The sequence below is a fragment of the Halyomorpha halys genome, unplaced genomic scaffold, assembly GCF_000696795.3.
Source record: "Halyomorpha halys isolate HHAL.00 unplaced genomic scaffold, Hhal_1.1 Scaffold23.1, whole genome shotgun sequence".
Lineage (NCBI taxonomy): Eukaryota > Metazoa > Arthropoda > Insecta > Hemiptera > Pentatomidae > Halyomorpha > Halyomorpha halys.
This window is the reverse complement of record NW_027116062.1, coordinates 694,714-714,941: the sequence shown is the minus strand read 5'-3', so window position 1 is coordinate 714,941 and position 20,228 is coordinate 694,714. Positions and strand designations below refer to the sequence as shown.

The 20,228-nt window shown below is 28.2% G+C and overlaps 2 protein-coding genes across 5 annotated transcripts; one reads left to right on the top strand and one right to left on the bottom strand.

Annotated features, from left to right (window-relative positions):
- Positions 1-591: 591 nt before the first annotated feature.
- Nedd8 (Nedd8 ubiquitin like modifier) lies at positions 592-5,645 on the bottom strand. Its single transcript, XM_014423046.3, has 4 exons — positions 5,501-5,645; positions 5,384-5,401; positions 5,189-5,301; positions 592-911 (listed from the first exon to the last, which is right to left on the bottom strand). The coding sequence occupies exons 1-4, from the start codon at positions 5,516-5,518 to the stop codon at positions 821-823; spliced, it is 240 nt and encodes a 79-aa protein (XP_014278532.1). The 5' UTR covers positions 5,519-5,645; the 3' UTR covers positions 592-820.
- LOC106682263 (carboxypeptidase Q) lies at positions 4,608-15,902 on the top strand. Of its 4 annotated transcripts, none has more exons than XM_014423020.3 (8): positions 4,608-4,716; positions 6,696-6,756; positions 6,842-7,260; positions 11,612-11,762; positions 11,839-12,088; positions 13,185-13,425; positions 14,350-14,526; positions 15,081-15,902. In XM_014423020.3, exons 3-8 carry the CDS (start codon positions 6,893-6,895, stop codon positions 15,334-15,336), a joined length of 1,443 nt encoding a protein of 480 aa, XP_014278506.1. In that variant the 5' UTR covers positions 4,608-4,716; positions 6,696-6,756; positions 6,842-6,892; the 3' UTR covers positions 15,337-15,902. The 4 variants fall into 4 exon arrangements, with proteins under 4 accessions (XP_014278506.1, XP_014278522.1, XP_066909077.1 ...); XM_067052976.1 differs by lacking the exon at positions 4,608-4,716 and adding an exon at positions 5,929-5,978; XM_067052977.1 differs by lacking the exon at positions 4,608-4,716 and adding an exon at positions 6,079-6,163.
- The last annotated feature ends 4,326 nt before the right edge of the window (positions 15,903-20,228 follow it).

Below are 20,228 nucleotides of genomic sequence, written 5' to 3'. Positions count from 1 at the left end.
CTGCCCAGGTCAAAACGTTTATATCTATGAACAACATTAATGGAAACTTTTTGTAGCAGGTTGTCCCTGAAGATGGCCGAAACGTTGGACGTGTAAAAACAATAAAAGTTTTGAGACTATAATGTGGATAATGTTTTGAATTATTTAGTAAAAAATTTAGAATTTTGTTTCTAGCCTTTTCCCAATATATAACATTTAAATTATAATATATACAAAAACTTCGTGAACATGGACTCAAAATCGATTATGTACTCACAAACTTATAACAGAATAATTAAACATATAATAACTAACAAGTAAACATCCTTTGTTAACTCTAGACCAATAAATTTATATACGTTCAAAGATTTGCTATTTTGGGTAAGTTAGTAAAAGTTAATAACCTTGATCCATACAAAGCTGCACAATTTGAATTAATTATATTTTTATCTACTACAGAAAACATAAAATATGAAAATATACTTGGGTTAAACAGTAAGGTATTCTAGGAATAAGAAATAGGGCATAAAATATTTATAATTCTAATTCACACCATCCAGTAAATGACTGGAATTATTCTGGTCCATATGGTAAAATAACCAATAAAACATAAAAATTTTACAAATTCATTTTAATTAGCTGAATGCCTTTAACATATTATATTTACATTGGTTGTATAAATGCTTCTTTGATGTATTCACATGATACAGAAACATTACAGCAAAGATTTTATAAATATTTACTCATACAATAATTATAAGTTAAAAAATATTTAATAAGCTTGAAACTGAAGAATTAAGTCTTCACAAGTAAATAATAACAAAGATTAAATTCCTTCATTTCAATAAAATTTTCCACCCCGTAGAGCTAACACCAAATGAAGAACTGAACCACCTTGTACTTTGTAATCTTGGGCTGTTTTTTCATCATTCCTGTTTATAAAAAAGTAAAAAAAATTAGGAAAACCCAGATTTATTTTTCTTACTTCTACTTATTGATTGTCTTTTGAATATTATAAAGTATATTTAATCAGAATTGATATGTATGATTAAATAAAGTATATAAGTAATTTGTAATCTAACGCTTGATAAACAAAGAAACATATTTAAACCTGCAGTCTCTTTAATCTTGACTTATTTATAAGTAGCAAAATTATTGTACAATAAAAAACAACTGAAGATAAGTGTCAGGACTAAATGTTGAAAAGCAAGATTTAATCTGCCAATTAAACCTTTTCTACAATAAGAAAAATAGAAATCAAACACCCCTATACAGCAAGTGTTCCATAACAAGCAAAAACTAATATTTAGTGAAAACAAATCAGTGAGATTGTTGCCAACTACATTATGTTGTTTATAGCTCTTAACCCACTACTGCAGACAAGAAAGTATAAAATAGCAGTTAAATTAACTCCTATGAGCTTACAATCTATTGTATAGCCAGGCTAAGAAGGTCCAAATTTGTAATGTAGGTCTGCCTTTTGTGGCAGTGGCCACTTTTTTTGTAAAAAAAACTTGTAGAAGTCTCGCTGTTAAATATTTGACTACTCACAAAAGTGACAAAATTAGATAGGACATCTTCCTAACCAAAATGAATTTTTTTTTTAAATTAAAAAAACAAAATATTTTGATAAGAAATAAGATTAATAATGGCATGGATAGAAAAAAAATAAATGGTTTTTTAAACAAGTGTATCTCAGGAACTAGACTTACTCATATCAGCAAGATAAATGTATCATAAAGTAGTTTATAATGAATATCTTTGTAGTAGTAGCAGTTTCCATATTTGCCAAAAAAAAAAAAAAATCTAAAGACTAGGAAGGACAAAATTTATGAACAAAAAATTTGTATTTTTCTATCGTTTTAACATTTGTATCCCAGGACTTCTTGAGGTGGGAATAATAAACATAAATTTTGTTCCTGAATATAACAGTTTAATAAAAGCTAACGAAGCTGTAATACAATCTGGAAAGATTGGGTGGCTTGGCTTTTAAAATTAGAATTATCTATTTTTCCTTCAGTTATTTATAAAATTCTGTAATGTTATGTATTTATACAATGTTTATTAGTGCTGACTAATAATAATACTACTTAACTAATAACTATTTTTTTTAACTAATAATTTCCTACTTTAGAGAACAATTTGGTATTTATGTCCTGTTAGAACTATTTCAATGAGGATAAGACCTAACTGGTATTAAAGAGCACTTTATAGCTCATTGATTCACCGAGTTTAATAAAAAATAGTTAGTGTTGTTTGCGAAAAAATTGAAGAAAATATGAAAAATTGATTCTATTAAGTGGTAATTCTGGTCAGTCCATTTAAGTAAAAAAGTTGCTGTCTCATCGCAGGCATATACCTGCCTTAAATATCTAATTTCAGTTTCTTACAAATTTTTGTTTTTGAGCTAGAGTGTTGGACTCAGGAGATCTCAAAACGTATACTTACATTAAAAACTCGATTGTGAAATTTTGCACAATCGCAATACTTCCTTTTCTATACATTCCATAAATAGGAAAGTGAAAGTAAAAAATGGGTTTTGATTAACTGTATCTCAGGAATTATCAGATGAACAGATGTCTATAACAACTCAAATTAAAGTTAAGTAAATCTACAACAAAGTATTTCTAATGATCATCATTGTTCATAAAAGTTTCTATATTTACTAAATGTTGAATTATCGTTATATGAAAATAAATGTGGGTTTTTGAGAAAAAAAACAAAAAAAAAAAAAACATTCGTCCGTGTGTTCATATATTAGCAAATTTATATAACTTAAAAAAAAAAGTTTTATTAATTTTTATTGTGCAGTAGATATCATTGATATATTGATATTAAGATATTGAGCACCGAGTGAAAAACAGGAAAATTTATATAGTTTTCAGTTTTTGATCATAATTTTTTTATTTATTCTTATTTTTAAAACCAATAACATTTATTAGCATGAAATTTTCAGTAAGTTAATCCCACACAAGATTTTAGATTGGAAAAAAAAAATGAAGATAGCCTAATGAATAAAATGCATTTGCACACTTAGATTTTTCTAGACTGTTAGAAAAATTTGTTACTGGGAATATTTATGGGAATAATTTCGATCCGAAAACCTATAGCACCTGTACTATTAGCATTATCCAACTTCAGAAAGTAAGAAAGTATCAGCATGGGCCTTTTCAAAATCAGTACATAGTAATCAATTCCTTTTCCCTCTTTATACCTTAAAAATTGAAGTATCAGGTTAAACATAGGTGTTTAAGCAGGAAATAAATGCTCAGTCACATTGTAAGCTCGAATCTGGGCTCTGAGAATATGGTGTCTAATGTCTTACTCACTGAGGAAGCATATCCTACACCCTCCCTATGTAATATCTACTATTCCAATTTACGAAGACAACATTATGAATAACTATTTAAAATATTTCCTGCCAAATGATTGCTTCAAATCAACATTTACAAAGCATATTTTAATTATTGAAATCAATTAGTAAAAAGTGTATATCATTAGTGAAAGAATTCATAGAAAATACTAACTATAAAATACTCAAAGTAAAATTAATAGCATAACTTATCAAGAATCGAAAGCTAGTGAACAGAGATTTTTATTACTAAATGACAATTGCATTAATTATTAAATGAGTGTTGGGACCACAAGACCACAACATTATAGTTGCTCTCAGAAAGCAACACCTTAAAAGCTATTTATTATCTGTCAGAAAACATAATATAACATAACATATAGTTAAACCAAGAATACATAATAATCACAAGATGAAGAAATTATTTCTAATCAATTTCTGAAAATAAATTGAACAGGAACTGAAAGGAACCTTTGATACTGTGAAGAAACAGTAAAATAACAAATACAATATCAAAGAAAAATTATTTAATATTTTAATAATGTAACAGAGGGTTTCTTTAGAAAACAAAATCAGACAAATTTCAAATAGTTGTAATAAATACCCTTTAATATCTCTCTTTCATAGAATTAATGAACCTCTAATTAAATTGTTTTTCTTCTAATTAATAAGTTATGAAAATGTAAGGAGTTCAATATTTCTTAAAGCTTAAAATATCCAAAAATTAAAATCATTGACAATTTATTAAACAAAACTTTAAAAATATAGCAACATTTTTAAACTAAGATCAACCCAAAATCTTACAATCAGCATAAAAAATTAAGAGAGTTTTCCTAAACTTTTGATAGTTTACAGCTCCTTAACTTTCCCTTGAATTAATTTAATTTTGCTCTTAACTTAAAAGTAATTTTCAGTTAAACTTGTGTTTTATTAACTTACTATTAACAAGGGATCGAAAATTTTGATTCACTAATAATAAAATGTTGATGCGGTTTTAACTTGAATTTCTGAAAACAAAGCGTCACTATGTTTGGGATCTATTTTAAATAAAGAATTAATTAGAAGATTCACAAAAATTGGGGAAAGTGGTAGACTTAATTTTCCATTAGTGTGGTGATGCATTATTTATGGTTCTAGAATATCAAAAATTTACAAATTTACAGATTACAACCACAAGACATTTCATATTTGATCGAGTGAAAAGAAGAAATATACTTAAAGCATGACTATCTTATTTCAATCAATGTAGCAGTGATTACTTGTAAGGGAGGGGGTACTAAAATGGGAACATTTGATCATATACAATGACAAGCAATTTAATTTAATAGTTACTAAGTCATTACATCAGACAGAAAGATATGACATACATAGAAATTTAATATCAGGTTAGCTTAATTTTTACTTGAACCAAGATCTATTTTTAAATTACAGCCACTTGCTTTTATTTTATACTAGTAGTTAAAACTGGGCATTAATCCACTTTCCTTGTTTATGCCTTATGAGCTGACTGTTAACATTATAAATTTTTATTAACTTCATTTAAGGCCCGAGCATTCAACATATAAAAGGAATAACAAATAGACCCGTCAAAAATAGGTATGTGGCAAACGCTCAAAAGGGTGAGCCTTTTGCTTAACAACAACCTAATATCAAATGAACATGTTAATATATTTAAATTGCTTCAATTGCAGTTACAAAAGATCCCAAAGTGACAAATAGTTTTCTTAAGAAGATACATTTTAAAACATTTAGGATCGATAAATAACCATAACACTTATTAAACTCATATATTGATGATCATCTATTTTGAGACCACAAAATAATTATATATGGCAATTCAATCAGTAACATACTTACATTTGTTTACCCGAAAAAATGAGTCTTTGTTGTTGAGGAGGAATTCCTTCTTTTTCTTCAACTCTTTCCTTAATTCTTTCAACCTTATCTGTCGGTTCTATATCTATTTCAATCTAAGAATAATTGGGAAAACAGATTAGTACATTAAATAGCCAAGAGTTCAAATTAACAACTAAATTTAAGCAACTAACTTACCTCCTTGCCGGTAAGAGTCTGAAAACAAAAATATTAAAATTAAAAACAGTAATTAATTTAATCACAAAACTAACTACAATATGTTTCATATATAATCTAGTGAATTAGGATAGCTACCTTCACTTTGATAAGCATAGTAAATTTTAATAAACAACCTTTACTACTTGATGTAATCCGTTATATCAGGTTAACAATTTAACATCTGAAGAAGGTTACCATTGAAGCTACTATAGTATCGATATTAACAAAGCAGTAGTAATAAAAAATAAAGCAGCTATTTCTCTAAAAGGAGAGTTAAAGTTGTAAAAATATACATTCCAATCTAAGTTCAAATAATAACTATATTATTAACAAATGACACCTTTTTAATTCGTACAAATGAATGTTACAGTCTTATAAATTTATTAATATTATGGAGAATTTTTCTGTTTTTTTTTTTTTTTTTTACATTTTAAGTCTCTATTCGAATAACTAATAACGTACTTTTAACGTGATCTTTTTTTTTTCATGTCTTTCTCATTACTGGTCTGGTTTTTATATAATGTTTAAGTTGGTACTTGAAGTTTCATAACTCAGAAAGAAGAATTATTTATATGTAATGATTAACTATAGATATAAATATAAGTATAAAGAGTAGAAAAAAGTACACATTATTATAAACAGCAGTTCCATAAACAGTTCTTTACTTTTATTAAAATTTAACTTTGCAATTTGTTACAGTAATTAAGGATCGAAATATTATCATTTGGGCCTGTAAATTTTGGCGGAATAACGTTTAATGTAATTGAGAATAGTGTCGATAATTTTTAACTTCTATCAAAGCTTTTTAGTTTCTTTTTTTTTTTTGTATAAACATGTATGGTTATGTTTAACTAGTTTTATTTTCATGAAATTATTTATGAATTAACTTATTAATCGTGTTTAGCAATTGGATATCTAACATCATAGCTATCTGTTGATAACCTAATAAAAAATAATTTAGGAAGGTCTTATTTAGCATACAGCCAAAAAGAAGTAGTATGCTGTTAAATCAAACATTAGTTTTGTTTCACTGAGCTATGTATTTTGTGGTTTTTAATATGATACCATCAAATCCTGAGATGATCTGTTAAATATATAGAACTCCAAATAGGGTTTCTCAAGAGAAAGTTGTTTGGATTAAAGATTAAAAGATTAATAATGTTTTTGTTTTAATTAATATAAAAAATATACTTTTTTTTTTTTTTTATTGAAGCCTCAAGGCTGTAAATAATCTATCTTATTAACAACCATCATTATTAATGACTTCTCTAATTGTTTTTATCTCTTATAGCTTTAAAGGCCAGATCAATCAGTACATATCTCATCTGTAGGAAGTATTATATTCTTTGAAAGTAAATATTTATTCATTTAATCGGCTTATAGTTTGATAAGATGTCAATAAAAAAATTTAAATTGATATCATATTTTTCATTTCAGTTTTTCAGCTGCTGCTTATTTTATCTGTTTGTTCTGAAAACGAATGATAGAATGATTGTATTTAGTTTGGTTAAAATGACTAAAGAAACTTTATATTTGTTACTATTGCCAATAGTCATTTTAAATGGAGCATTAGCAGCTCCTTATGTATGGGATGATTTTTGTGAATTACCAGATAATCTTAAATCTGAAATTAGAAGCTATCAGCCTATTGTGAACAAAATAATAAAATCTGCTATATCAGGTCCCCATAAATCGAAAACATATAAGGAACTGGCTGATTTTGTTGATAAGTTTGGGTACAGGATTTCTGGTTCAGAAAATCTAGAACATGCCATTGACTATATGCTTAATAAGTCTATTTCTTATAAATTAGACAATGTTCATGGAGAACCTGTTATGATACCACATTGGGTTAGGTAAGTATCATTTAATGTTTCTATCTGACTTTGAATTCAAACTTATTTTAATACATTATTTTGATAATTTTTTAATAATAAGAGTTTATTGTGTTTTTTTATAATAATTTAATTTCTTTATCCTTAATTTTTTTTTGGATAATATTAATTTATTTAATTAAAATGTATTATTTCATTTTATGTTTGGTCTGAAGGTAGTTAATAGCATATAAGGATCATTCTCTGAAAAGATGTATTTTTCTTCAAATTTTTAACAGTTTCTTCCATTTTTTATAAAAGTAAATTTTAATTTTAGAGGACTGCAAACAAAATGATGTTTGAACAAGACTAATGTCTGACCCTTCGAATTCTGCAAAGGAATGAGAGCTAACCCACATTAATGATATTTCCTTCCACAATGATAATGTTAAAGGCAGACAAGATTAATAGGAATTTGTTGAAAAGGTTCATGTTTATGACTCTAAATACAACCATTCATAATTTTTTTTAACAATAATTGTATTTAGGAAAATATCAAAGATTGATTCTAAGATAAAGATTAAATGGACAAAGAAAAAAATACAAATTTTTAAATGAAAATGTTTATAACAAAACAAAAAGGATGGGAACACAAATTAATGAGAAGTTCCAAGAAAAACCTCTCGTTGTCCTGCTTTCTTCATGAAAGTGAATTAATTTTTTATTGAGGTTGTTTGGTATTCAAATACAGTAAAAATGAATAAAAACATTATGTTGACTACTTAAACTTGTTGACTTTAGGAGAACCAGATGAATGAGGAACAATGAAGTTAGGGACACATTTTTATTACTTCAGTCCTGAGTAAAGACTAAAGTGACTAAAGGGAAATGTATAGCAAAAGATGTTGGGATGAATGTGTCCTAACAAGAGTTTACAATTATAAAATTTTCTCCCCGTCGTTTCTATTCCATATAGAATGTGAAAAGACTGCCTGAGTTATTTGGCAAATACTGGGAGACATACCTATTTTCACTTCTCCTTCAGTGCACTTATGTGTTTGTTTATGATTGTTGATATTTGTTCCAGAAGACTGAGCCACCAATCAATATATTAAAAACGTTCATACTATCGATTTTGCAAGTTTAAAGTCATAATCACCATGGGGACATCCAAATTAATGAGAAATAGGTTTGTTGAGGTATGAATAAAAATGGAAAGAACAAAAATTTATGAATTTCAGGTCAAAGACGATATTTATTCCATCTAATTGAAATGAAAAAGAAAGGGGAAACCCTGTTTGATCATTGCTATGTACTGAGATATTGATAAAGGACCCAAAAATATCTTTTCAGAAAATAACCCATATACTGTCAGAAAATAATCTTAGAATGTATATAATCATTTGAATACTAGTCATTGAATTACTTATTATTATTATTTACTGATGTTTAAAATTAACAAATATTTTTTTGAAAATTAATCTCATTTTTAAATTTAAAAATTAAAAATTACTTCTGTCAGAGTAAATGATTGTTAAAATTCAGAATGATTACTACCATTTTTTAAGTTATGTAGATAAAGGAACTATTTTGTTTCACTTTTAAAAGCTCCATTTTATTTTATTAGATGAAAAATATAGGCTTAGTCACCTTAAGATGCTTATACACTGAATAAACGACTGACAATGAATGTTGGTCGCTAATCCGTTCATGTTTTGCAAATGCACTAGGGTAGAGCAACCACCAATGAACTTTGGTCTCTAACTTGTTGGCGTTTGGCCTTTGTAGAGTAAGATCCATTGACTCAGAGCTATGATTGGCTCTGAAATCTTTTTGAAGCTACTGCCATTGTCTTTTATTTCATATGTATTATTATAAAGTATACAATAAATTATAATTATTGTAGTAAAGTTTAACTGTATTATAATAAAGTATAATATAATAGTAATTATCAATCATTTAACTACTGATATTGTGTCATAAGAAAAAAATTATGCATTGAGTTAATTCTTTCCAAAATCCACAAAAATACAGTTGATAACATAGGACTTTGGAATGAAGCGATTCAATTGACACCTTTATGGTATTTATTTCTCTCCATGAAGCTGATCAGAAGAATAAATGTCCTCTCTTATAAAAAATTAAAGATCTGCAAAAATGATACGTAATATGAATAGAGTTGGCATTATTGAATTTGGAATGGGTAGTTTTTAATTTATTTTTAATACTAATATATATGAATGGTTCTTCTAAATTTGCTTTGTACTTATAAGAATATTATTTGAACACATTATTTTAAATAAATTATTTAAAATAATTGTTTCTCATCAATCATTATAAATAAATTATTTAAAATAATTGTCTTTCATCGATCATTTTCTAAGTAATATCCTTAATATACTCAAAATGATTGCTTTGATTTTCATTGTTTGAAAAACATTCATGCCCACAAGTTTACTTATGTTAACATGGTGAATGTGTGATATACTCTCGATTATCAACTTCTTATCATTTTAAAATCTTCTGCTCTAATCCGTTTATATTTTATTTTATCCGTTTTGTTCAAGTAATTAAGTATTTTAAGTAAATTGTTTAAAATAATCCATATATTTATTTCTATTTGTGATGATTTGATTTTCTCCTTCCTCTTTTCATGAAATACTATTATGATAGCCCTGTTTATTTTTTTTTTTTATATTCACGTACTGGCCACTTAGGACCATGTAAATATCTTTGGTTAGGCTTCTTTAGGAGTCTTGATTTTCTTTCTTCCCATCGCAGTTTCATGATCCTCGACCGCCTTTCTTTTCTTTCTTTGGACCACTTTGTACTCCTCTTTTTTCCTCTTTCAGTATTGGCGAGATTTTTCAGTGTTTTCCTATATGTGTCTCAATCTAGGCTGTTGGTATCTGAAATAGTCCCGTTTTATTTAATAAATACAATTTTTTATTAATTTTTCCAAATTAAATCATAAAATTGTTTAATATTTTCTTCTTATTGTTTTATTTATTCCATCTATATCATATAAATTAAAATTTTCTTAGAAACTACTTATGATTTTTAGATATATAGATGAATAAAAGAGGTAAAGATAATTCATTAATTAGAAAATATAATCTATTGAATTTAAAGTCAATACAAAATAAAAAAAACAACAAAAAAAATGTAGAATGATCATATCTCAAGTGTCAAATATATCACTCTGTTAAATTCAGTCAAAATAAACAAATAGGAAAAATATTAATTTTCTTGTTTACAATTTAATACCATAATGAATAAGAAATACTTATTGTACTAGCATTTTATGAGACAAAATTAAAGACATAATCACCTGTCAAAGAGGCACGTCAATTATTATATGAGTCCATGTACACTAGGATGTGGTAACAATTCCAATCCTTTGATGTTTCCACCAGAAGTCTGAACCGCAACCAAGAACTGCTTCTTCATTGGCTTTGATTATAAACTATTTGATCTCAGATGATGAATCCAGTAGTTGTCAATTGTTGGCTGGTATTTGTTTGAACATGGCATTTGGCTAACTTATCTTTATAGCCTTTATGTTTTTTTTTTTTTTGTTTTTATGAAATATAAGCCTACTTGAGTTAAGATAATTAAATTAAATTACTTTTTGACATTGTGCCTTTATTATATTTAAAACAAAACATTTTAAGTCTAAGCTATGTATCACTGATATTTTGCCAGCTGATATATTTGTTTATTCCTTTAGAAATTTAGTCACAGTTTCTATAAAGCCACAAAATAAAACATTATTGTTTTAGCAGTTTTTTTTTTACTTTAAATGAATATATAGAGATATTCGACTATACAACAAAAACAATATGTGGAGGATGGGGAGAATACCCTGAAACATAGTTGAAGCAATATAATAAAACTATTGAATGAAGGACTTATAAGTGTTATAAATTGTAGAATTCAATAATCTTTCAAAATATACCAACATACTTGAGGCATAGAAATGGAAAAGGGTGTATGTGCCAAAAAACTCATTTCGAGAAAAACGAAAAAAATCGAACAATTTTCATTCTAAAATTATGGAAAAATTACAGCTCCAGGGACTAAGCCATTCTGGATAGGAACTTCCAGCAGTTGCCAGTCGATTGGCACTGGTCTCTTCAGTGTTATAATTTTTTATATTTTTGGCACTTACAGCCTTTTCCATTTTCATGCTCCAATTCATTAATTCAATCAAACTGGTGTTGTTTAAAAAAAACCAAACGAGGAATCTGTATAGTCAATCAGCTGCAAGTTCTTTAATGGTTTTCAATCCTTCCATAACTTAAAAAGAAATTTGATATTTTAATTATAGTGTGTTTTCAGTGATGTAGATCACTGTCACTTCTACTAAGCATTAGCATAATTTTTCTTTTAGAGGTCATGAAGAGGCTACGTTGCTAAGTCCTCGAGTGACTAACTTGAGTATACTAGGCTTAGGAGGTAGTATTGCTACTCCTCCTGAAGGAATTACTGCTCCAGTTCTGGTTGTTGAAAGCTTTGATGAACTGAAAAATAAATCAAATGAGGTAAGCTTTTATCAATATTTACTATTTTTTTCTATTTATTGTATGTTCTAACATTTTAAATAATATTATATTTAAGGCTAAAGGAAAAATAGTAGTGTTTGTTGAAAAATGGGTAAGTTATGGTATAACAGTTCAATATCGTGACTATGCTGCTGTAGAAGGAGCTAAAGTAGGAGCTGTTGCAACTATGATAAGATCAGTGACACCATTTTCTATAAATAGTCCTCATACTGGCTGGCAAGATTACTCAGATGATGTACCGAAGATTCCCACCGCTGCTTTGACTGTTGAAGATGCTTATATGCTACTTAGGATGTACAAGAGAGGTGAATATGCATCCTACTAGTTCATACTTATACATAAATAAAAGTATAGAAGTTTTCATAGAATTATAAATTATACTTATTATTTCTAATGTAGAAGGTAATGAGAGATTATAACTCTTAAATGTTATTTTCCAATATTTAGTTTTATGCTAATTTCAGTTTTTAATTGAAAAAAAAAATTATATGAATAATAACATGCATACATATACATATATTCTCCTTATTTTCCTTTTTAAGATAAGCCAGACTTTTTATAAAAGATACTGCTCACATCCTGAAAAAAATGACAACTAGACAATAGTTAGAGGATAGACATAACTAAAAAAGCATTGCAAGAGAAGTATGCCTGCAATGCTCACGACCTATATGTTTTTATGGGTTTTTCAAATATTGATATATTGCTATCTATTAATACTTATATTAAGCTATGGTCAGCTATATTTCTCCCTTATAATGTGGATTTTAAATTATCAAGAACAAAACCTCCAATATTATCCCAATGAACAAGATTTTTAGAATGGTTATGGTGTATCAAATTCAAGAATCAGGATTTTTAGAATGCTTATGGTGTATCAAATTCAAGAATCAGGATTTTTAGAATGCTTATGGTGTATCAAATTCAAGAATCAGCATTCTTGAATTAATAGGATTTTTCAATTTGAAAGGTTTTAAATTGTGAGGTTCTTATTTACATTCTGATTATTGAATTTTAGTGCTAAAGTCTAGCTGAAGTAAAACTGAAAATCTAATTTTAATTTACTTTTTTGCTGTAATAAATTAATTTTAATATTAAGAAAAGATGTCAATAATATTAAACACAAGCAAGTATGATTTATTTTATTTGTGGCGATATTTCGGCCTAAAATTCATACCTTCATCAATGAACTTTACATTTAAGACTTTCAGAAATAAAAAATTCATTGAAAATTAATTTTAATTGAAATACACATTTTTGGTTTAGCAATGTATGAATTTGTTGTTTTTCTTAAAAAAAAAAAAAGATATAAATTTACTTCTTTAATTGTAATTTTAAGACCAAGCATTGAAATTATATTGTAGATCTTAATTATTTCTTTTATTTTTTTCATTTCTATAGGAGATAAAATTATTATCAGATTAAAAATGGAAGCTAAAAATATGCCACCAGTGCCATCAAGGAATACCATTTCCGAAATTGAAGGAAGGCAAATTAAAGATAAGGCTGTTATAGTCTCTGGACACTTAGACAGTTGGGATGTTGGGAATGGTGCAATGGATGATGGTGGTGGTGCCTTTATTTCATGGTACAGTTTAGTTCTCCTTAAGAGCTTGAATCTTCAACCAAGAAGAACAATCAGGTATGTAAGAATCTAATGCATGCATGTTATTTTTTCACAGTTTTATCTTCTATTTTTTTCAGTAAGAAATACAATGGAATATTTATATTTCCACATAGGAATCCTCAAATTAATAATAAAAAAAAAAATGTTTTTTAAAAATATTTTCACATTTTAATTTGTTTATAATTTATGCCTCAGTTTCAATCCACCTCTGGAATTAGGTAAAAAAAGTATTTCTTTTGTGAAAATCCTTAAATACCTAAGATTTTAAAAATCATAGAAATGAAATGGTTTCTTTTTATAGATTTTAATTCATGTGAGAGGGAAGAGGGATAACAGAGAACCTTATGCCGAATTGTATAAATCTTTTAGCTTTTGGAAGTTTTTTTGCTGAAGTTGCCAATAATATATATCATTTTTCAGTTCATTCTCCTATCATTTTATAAGCTGATGCTTTGTTTATCTGTGTCTCTCCCAGAGTTTCTAGATCATCTTTCATTCTTCATTTTCTCTATGTTTTTCCTTGTGCTGTATCTAGCATAGAAGAACCTCAATCTAACTCTGTCTAGGTGTTGGAGTGTTTTTTTTTAGTCCTTTGGATAAACTCTTCATATAAAATTGTAGGGATTCTGCATGGCCTCTTGCCTAAGGATTGATCTTCCATTGTTTTTCTGAGCTCCCAGTCCTCGCTCATTGTACAAACATAACTGAACTACTTTAGCTGTTTTTTTTTACATGGCGAATTTTAGTGCTGGAATTTTTTGCTCCTCCTTAATCCTTTCATTTCTTACTTCTTATTTTCGGTCTCTTCTAGTTGTTTTGTTTATTTTCAAGGATTATTATATTTTTAGAGTTTTATGTTCAATTCTCATATCTATGCTTCCATTTTCATGTAATCTTATTGTACGATTCTGTTATTTAATAATTAAATTTTAATCACAGAGCTGTTCTTTGGACTGGAGAAGAGCCAGGACTTGTTGGTGCTGTTAAATATTCAAAAGTCCACAATAAAGATGAGTTTGTTCTTTTAATGGAATCAGATGAAGGAACTTTCACACCTGAAGGCATTACTTTTTCTGGATCTAAACAGGCTAATTGCATTATGGAAGAAATTCTGAGGTGAATTTGAATGCTTGATTCAGAACCTAGTATTAACTTTTTAAGTTTTAAATAATTTGTATTTATATACATAATGGTGTGTGTTAAACCTATCTAGATAATTAAAGTAAAACAGATGGTTAATTAAATCTTGTTGTACTCTGGTGATAGATGTAGGATTATCTTATAATTTCTGTGAGGATTCAAGGTGACATGGAACTCACTGGTGTATAAGTGGTATAACTCACTGGTAATAAGTGGTTGATAGGATAACTCCCTATCACTTCTGTCCCTCCTTTTGTGATTAACCTCCAGTCCAGCTAACCTAACCTTAGTGAATACACATTGCCTGAGTCTTCTGATACTTGTACACCTCACTTCTTGAATTACTACCTAGGCTAAAAACACATACTGTGGTACTGGAATGTATTACTTCTCTCCATGTTATATTCAAATCTTTCAAATATATGTGCTACACATTTGCTTGATAAATCATGAATATCATAATTAAATAAACTTTTAATTATTATGGATTTGTTATTTTTATTTACTATATTAATTTTTTTTTTTATTAGTTTACTGTCACCAATAAATGCAACAAAGTTGGAATTATCCAATGATGTCGGCTCAGATATATCAATATGGAGTAACCAAGGTGTGCCATTGGCTTCATTATTAAACAAGAATGAAAAATATTTCTGGTTCCATCATAGTAATGGAGACACAATGACTGTTGAGGATCCCGATGTCCTTGATAAATGTTTGGCTGTGTGGTCCTCTGTAGCATTTGTTGTGGCAGATTTATCAGTTAATCTGTCCCGTTTAAAGTAAAAGTTAGTTAATCTTTATTTTTCTTGGATTAGTAACTTTTTATGATTAGATTTGAATCTCATTTATTAGCCATATGAATATTCTGTAGAGAAGTTCCCTGTGTTTATTATAATATTTTTTTAATAGCATTGAATTGTAAGCTTTATTATTATAAGTATATAAGGTTATGTATACAAAAATGGTTTAAAATATTGGTGTTGGAATTCTTCATTATATAATATGTAGTGCATGGACATATAAGGACTGTTTCAACAACTGCTTCTGGCAGTCCGGAACTATACAGAGCCATAGTATGGTATGGAACCATAGTAGACAAAATTAAAAATAAAGCTAATTAACCTAGGTAGTGGTGTCGGACTTATTATTTTATAATTGTTTAAACTCCAGAGTAATTTTGTTGTTGGATTTTTGAATCATCAATTTCTATCTTTCTATTTTTTTTTTTTAATGTATGTTTATATGTATTAATAAACTGAGAATAGGTAATTGTAGTATATTGATTATGAGAACTTAAATATTGGTGTAGGTAATATGTACTTCTCAAAATATAAACCTTATTCATTGCGTTTTGTTATTCACTTACTAATCTTACTTTTACCTTCAATAGTTTTGTTTTTACTATTAGTGGTCTAATTCCATAATTACAATTAAATGGGCTTTAGTCAGTCCATGATATTGTTATAATCCCAATACAATTTTAATTTATGCACCATTAAGCTTTTTTTTAAGTCAAAGCAGTGTTGCCCCACTTTCTATAAAATCTGAATTAAACTTAGAGAAATGAATTCTGAATTTGTAAAACTAATAACTTATAACTTTAATACTCTATTGTTAACCCTCTTAGAACCAGTAGTTTAGCTATAACCTGGCATCACTCCTTGTGATGGGTGTTGAAAAACTCTTGCACCATAATTTGAAACTCTGAAAAATTATTACATTTTTTCTCTTGAAGAAAGTGAGTCATAGAATAAAATATGATAATCTGATTGGGGAAAGTCGACCCAAGTCCTTCTTGCCTTCCTAGTGCATATCTATAGTGCTAAATTTTTTAAATCTAAGCCACTTGGTTCTTTGTTAAATGACATCTTCACCTTCAGATTAAATAATTTCACATGTTGCTCCAGCAGTTGTAATTTTTTTTTTCCATTGCTGTTTTATTATTATGACCATTTTCTATAAACCATCATCATTTTTGTTTGGCTGCAACTGGTAAACTAATGATTTATTATACAGGTAAAATGTTTAAAAACTAACTTACTTAATCCTCCTCGCTGGATTAATTGGTAAACATTGAATATATTTAAACTTACACACATTTCTTAATTAAAAATTCTTTTTTTTTTTTAATATATCTCATTACATTGAGGACAGATACCAATGCGTTTTCACCTGTCTACAGGGACAAATGACAAAAACAATTGCCTCAATACTCTAATGAAAGCTTATTGTACTAGTACCAACCTATGTAGCAATCAACATATGTTATAAGTAACGTTTATATAGGAATATAAAATATCATGTTCTAAATAAAAGTGTTTTGTTTTGAAAATATTAAATAAAAATTCTATATTCCCTTACTGAACCCACTTATATCAATTGCGTTTTGACGATTATGAAATAAAAAACAAAAGTCAAGATTATGAAATTAATATATTTTTTTTTTTCCACCTCTTAAAAGAAAAAAAGTTTTTTTTTAAAAACAGAGTGGTTTTTGATAACTTGCTGTTTCGAATAGCATGCAAGGTATAGATTCAAGGCTGTGAGAAGCTGGATGAATGATTAATTTCTGAGTAGCAGCATTATCAGCAGCAGATCTGTTTCCAAGGAGGAGGCTTGGAGAAAACAATATTTTTGAATCTATGAGTTATCATTCACTTTTATGTGAGAGAATGGTGTTTGGACTATTGTTTTTGGAGAGGAGAATTGAATTAGTAAATAAAGTATTTTAGAATCCTGAGCTCATGGAATGAAGCCTGGAACTAGACAATAGCTCATTTGACAGAATTAAATGTGGCCCTCAGAGAAAAGATTTCAATGAGGCAGAGTCTAATTTTGAAAAATCCATGCCTTCCTGAAGAAACAATGAATTTACTCATATGCTATTAAAGAAGTGAAGTGGGCTTTATTTTTGGATTTCATTTTGGTTTATAGATGGATTAAAACTTTGGCTTTGAGACTGGATAAAATCTGAAATGCTCAGTGTTACCAGATATCATCGGTTATACAGTTGATATACCAGCACACAAATCCTGTCATAAATAAATAAAAACGAATCTAGAATGAGCATAGATGTACAATTACTTCAAGAGAAATTAAGCATTTTTTCTGTGGTGTTGATAAAAGTGATACACTGAAATAAACAGATTTTGAAGAAGTAATATGTGATTTTGCAAATAAAAATCAAGAAAAGTATGTCTTGTATTTGTTTAAATTTTTTAAATGTTTTTTACTTTTAAAATATTAAATAAATTTATGCTTATAACTAATGTGTTGTTTATTATCCAAAGCTGCTTAAAATGCCTGATCTGGTTGTAGACTGATGTTTGCCATAATTAAATTTTAACTAGAATACTTCATTCAAAAATATTAGCAATGGTTGTGCTTATCTTATTTTAGTTGACAAAGATAAACATGAAGGTGAATAAAGTACTTTGTCATATCCAAGACTCAATTTAAACAAATTTTTTTATGATGTTTACAAATTTGTGAAGACATACAAATAATTAATCATGCTTGATTAAAAAATTATTGATGAGCTCTTGATAGTCAAGTATATTGCTGAGAGCTGGTTTTTAACCAGACTTGTTTTTATTTTTTAATCAAAATACTCTATATGGATTACTTGAAAAAAATTATTTACATATGATTCAAATTATCAAATCTAGAGATACTTTTCAGTGAAACTAGTTAATGATTGATTTTGTTTTTAAATTTTTTTTCTTTCAGTTTTTGACTATTAACCAACAACACCACTTTCTGCTCTAACTTGATGAAGAAGGATGAATTATTTACTACTTATTAACTTATTCTAGTTGAGTGAGGAAAACAATTTCTTCTTTTTATCAATCAAATAGAGTATTCATCGTAAATAAAGTAATCCATAACCAGCAATAATCGAACTTCAATTAGGTCTAAATCAATTAGATGCTCCAAGCCAGAGTTCCTATATTAAATATACAAAAAATATTTTTTTTTGCGTTTATTATTTTTTGGGACTATGATCCAAGGTAGTTCGGCCATTGCTAGTTACTTCTTAGGATCTTCCTGTACTGTTGTTGAAGCTGGAGAAAGTAATTCATTTAAAGTCATCTGGTGTCTGTATGGGAAAGCCTAATCATTATTGAACAATGCCTAATTAGTCCTGTGAAGTTAGATTTTTTGTTGTATTGGTTCCAGTAATTCCCAAAGTTTCGGACAAGTGTAGAATATCATCTGACAGTGCCTTATAAATTTCTGTCGATTTCATTTAACACAATTTGAGGAAGAGAATTTCAAAAGTCACATTGTTGAGCTTTTTGCGCATATGTCAATTAGACAGAAAATTGGATTCTTTCCAAAATTAAAGGTTATGAAATTGAATGTATGGGAATATCTCCTATCTCTTAGGAGAGCGGTGGTACCGTGGTAAGGTGGCCCTTCCCTACACATTTTCGAAACTTTTGGGATTCAACGCCGCAAAACATCTAATTTGACTGGACTATATTACTACGCTAATAGTAGGATTTTATTGTTTATTAATTCAATAAGTTTATTATCTATAGCGTAATTAAAAGTAAGCTCTATTGGCGGTCATTATTCTAGCTGTTATCTCCTCATGTTCGTTAAGGGTATCGTTAATTTTGGACTCAAAGCTCGAGGAAAGCTGGATACTGTGGAAAAACGTGGTTTCCCAGGATACTGCAGTGAAAGATGGACGGGCAACACAAGAATTTTGGTTTTTCCTTCATTGACTGACTCCATTTTCCCACCAACAAAATGCATCCTATACTGCATGAAGTTATTGTTGTGCATTGGTCACATCTTCTACATAGACAAGCAGTTTTATTCTGTGAAATATTGCTCTTCCATTATTTATTGGAATCCTCCCTTCTCTCGATGGTCTCTTGGACGATATTAACAAGGAGTAGGGCTAATGTGTCACTCTGCCTAAAGCCCAAACAAATTGCAAAGGAGTCGCCAACTCTTCTCTTCACCTTAACTCTACTGATGGTACCCTTCAAAGTAGCCATCGTTAAATGAATCAGCTTCGCGGCTTATGCCTAATTCATGCATTGCATTATAAAGAGGCCCACTGTAATAAACTGAGTCGTATACAGTTTTAAAATCAATGAAGAGCATCCGTATTAATTACACATTTTACTTAATTCTAAATAAAATCTTTTCTAAATTTAAGATTTACTTACTGTTACCTCTAATTTTACGGAAAGAATTAGAAGGTTCAATTATAACTATATGAGAAAAAAAATTCCATCATAGAACAATCCCTTGTTCTATTATTTTATTACATAATTTCATCGACGTTTCAGGGTATCCATTCAATAAGATTTATGTGTGGTGGATTATACAATCTTTATGTTTGTTAATCATAAAAAATGTCAATTTTATTTTAATATATATCAGTTTTTATCTACCATTTATAGAGGTTCGGCAATATCATTCAATTGAAATTCTGAAATATTTAGAACTAAATACGTTATCCCTTTCGAAATATGATAGATGTATCAGATACTCGTCAAAAGAAGCTTTGATTTAATTCTGGATGAGAGGCGTAAGGAAGTGGAAACTCGATTGCTCAAAGCCGGAATCAGATTTGTGCTGGTTCCGTTCCCGTTGTTGGAGAATGAATCATTTGCTTGTGCCTCAGCCATGATTTTTTTTATCTGTTTTTGTAT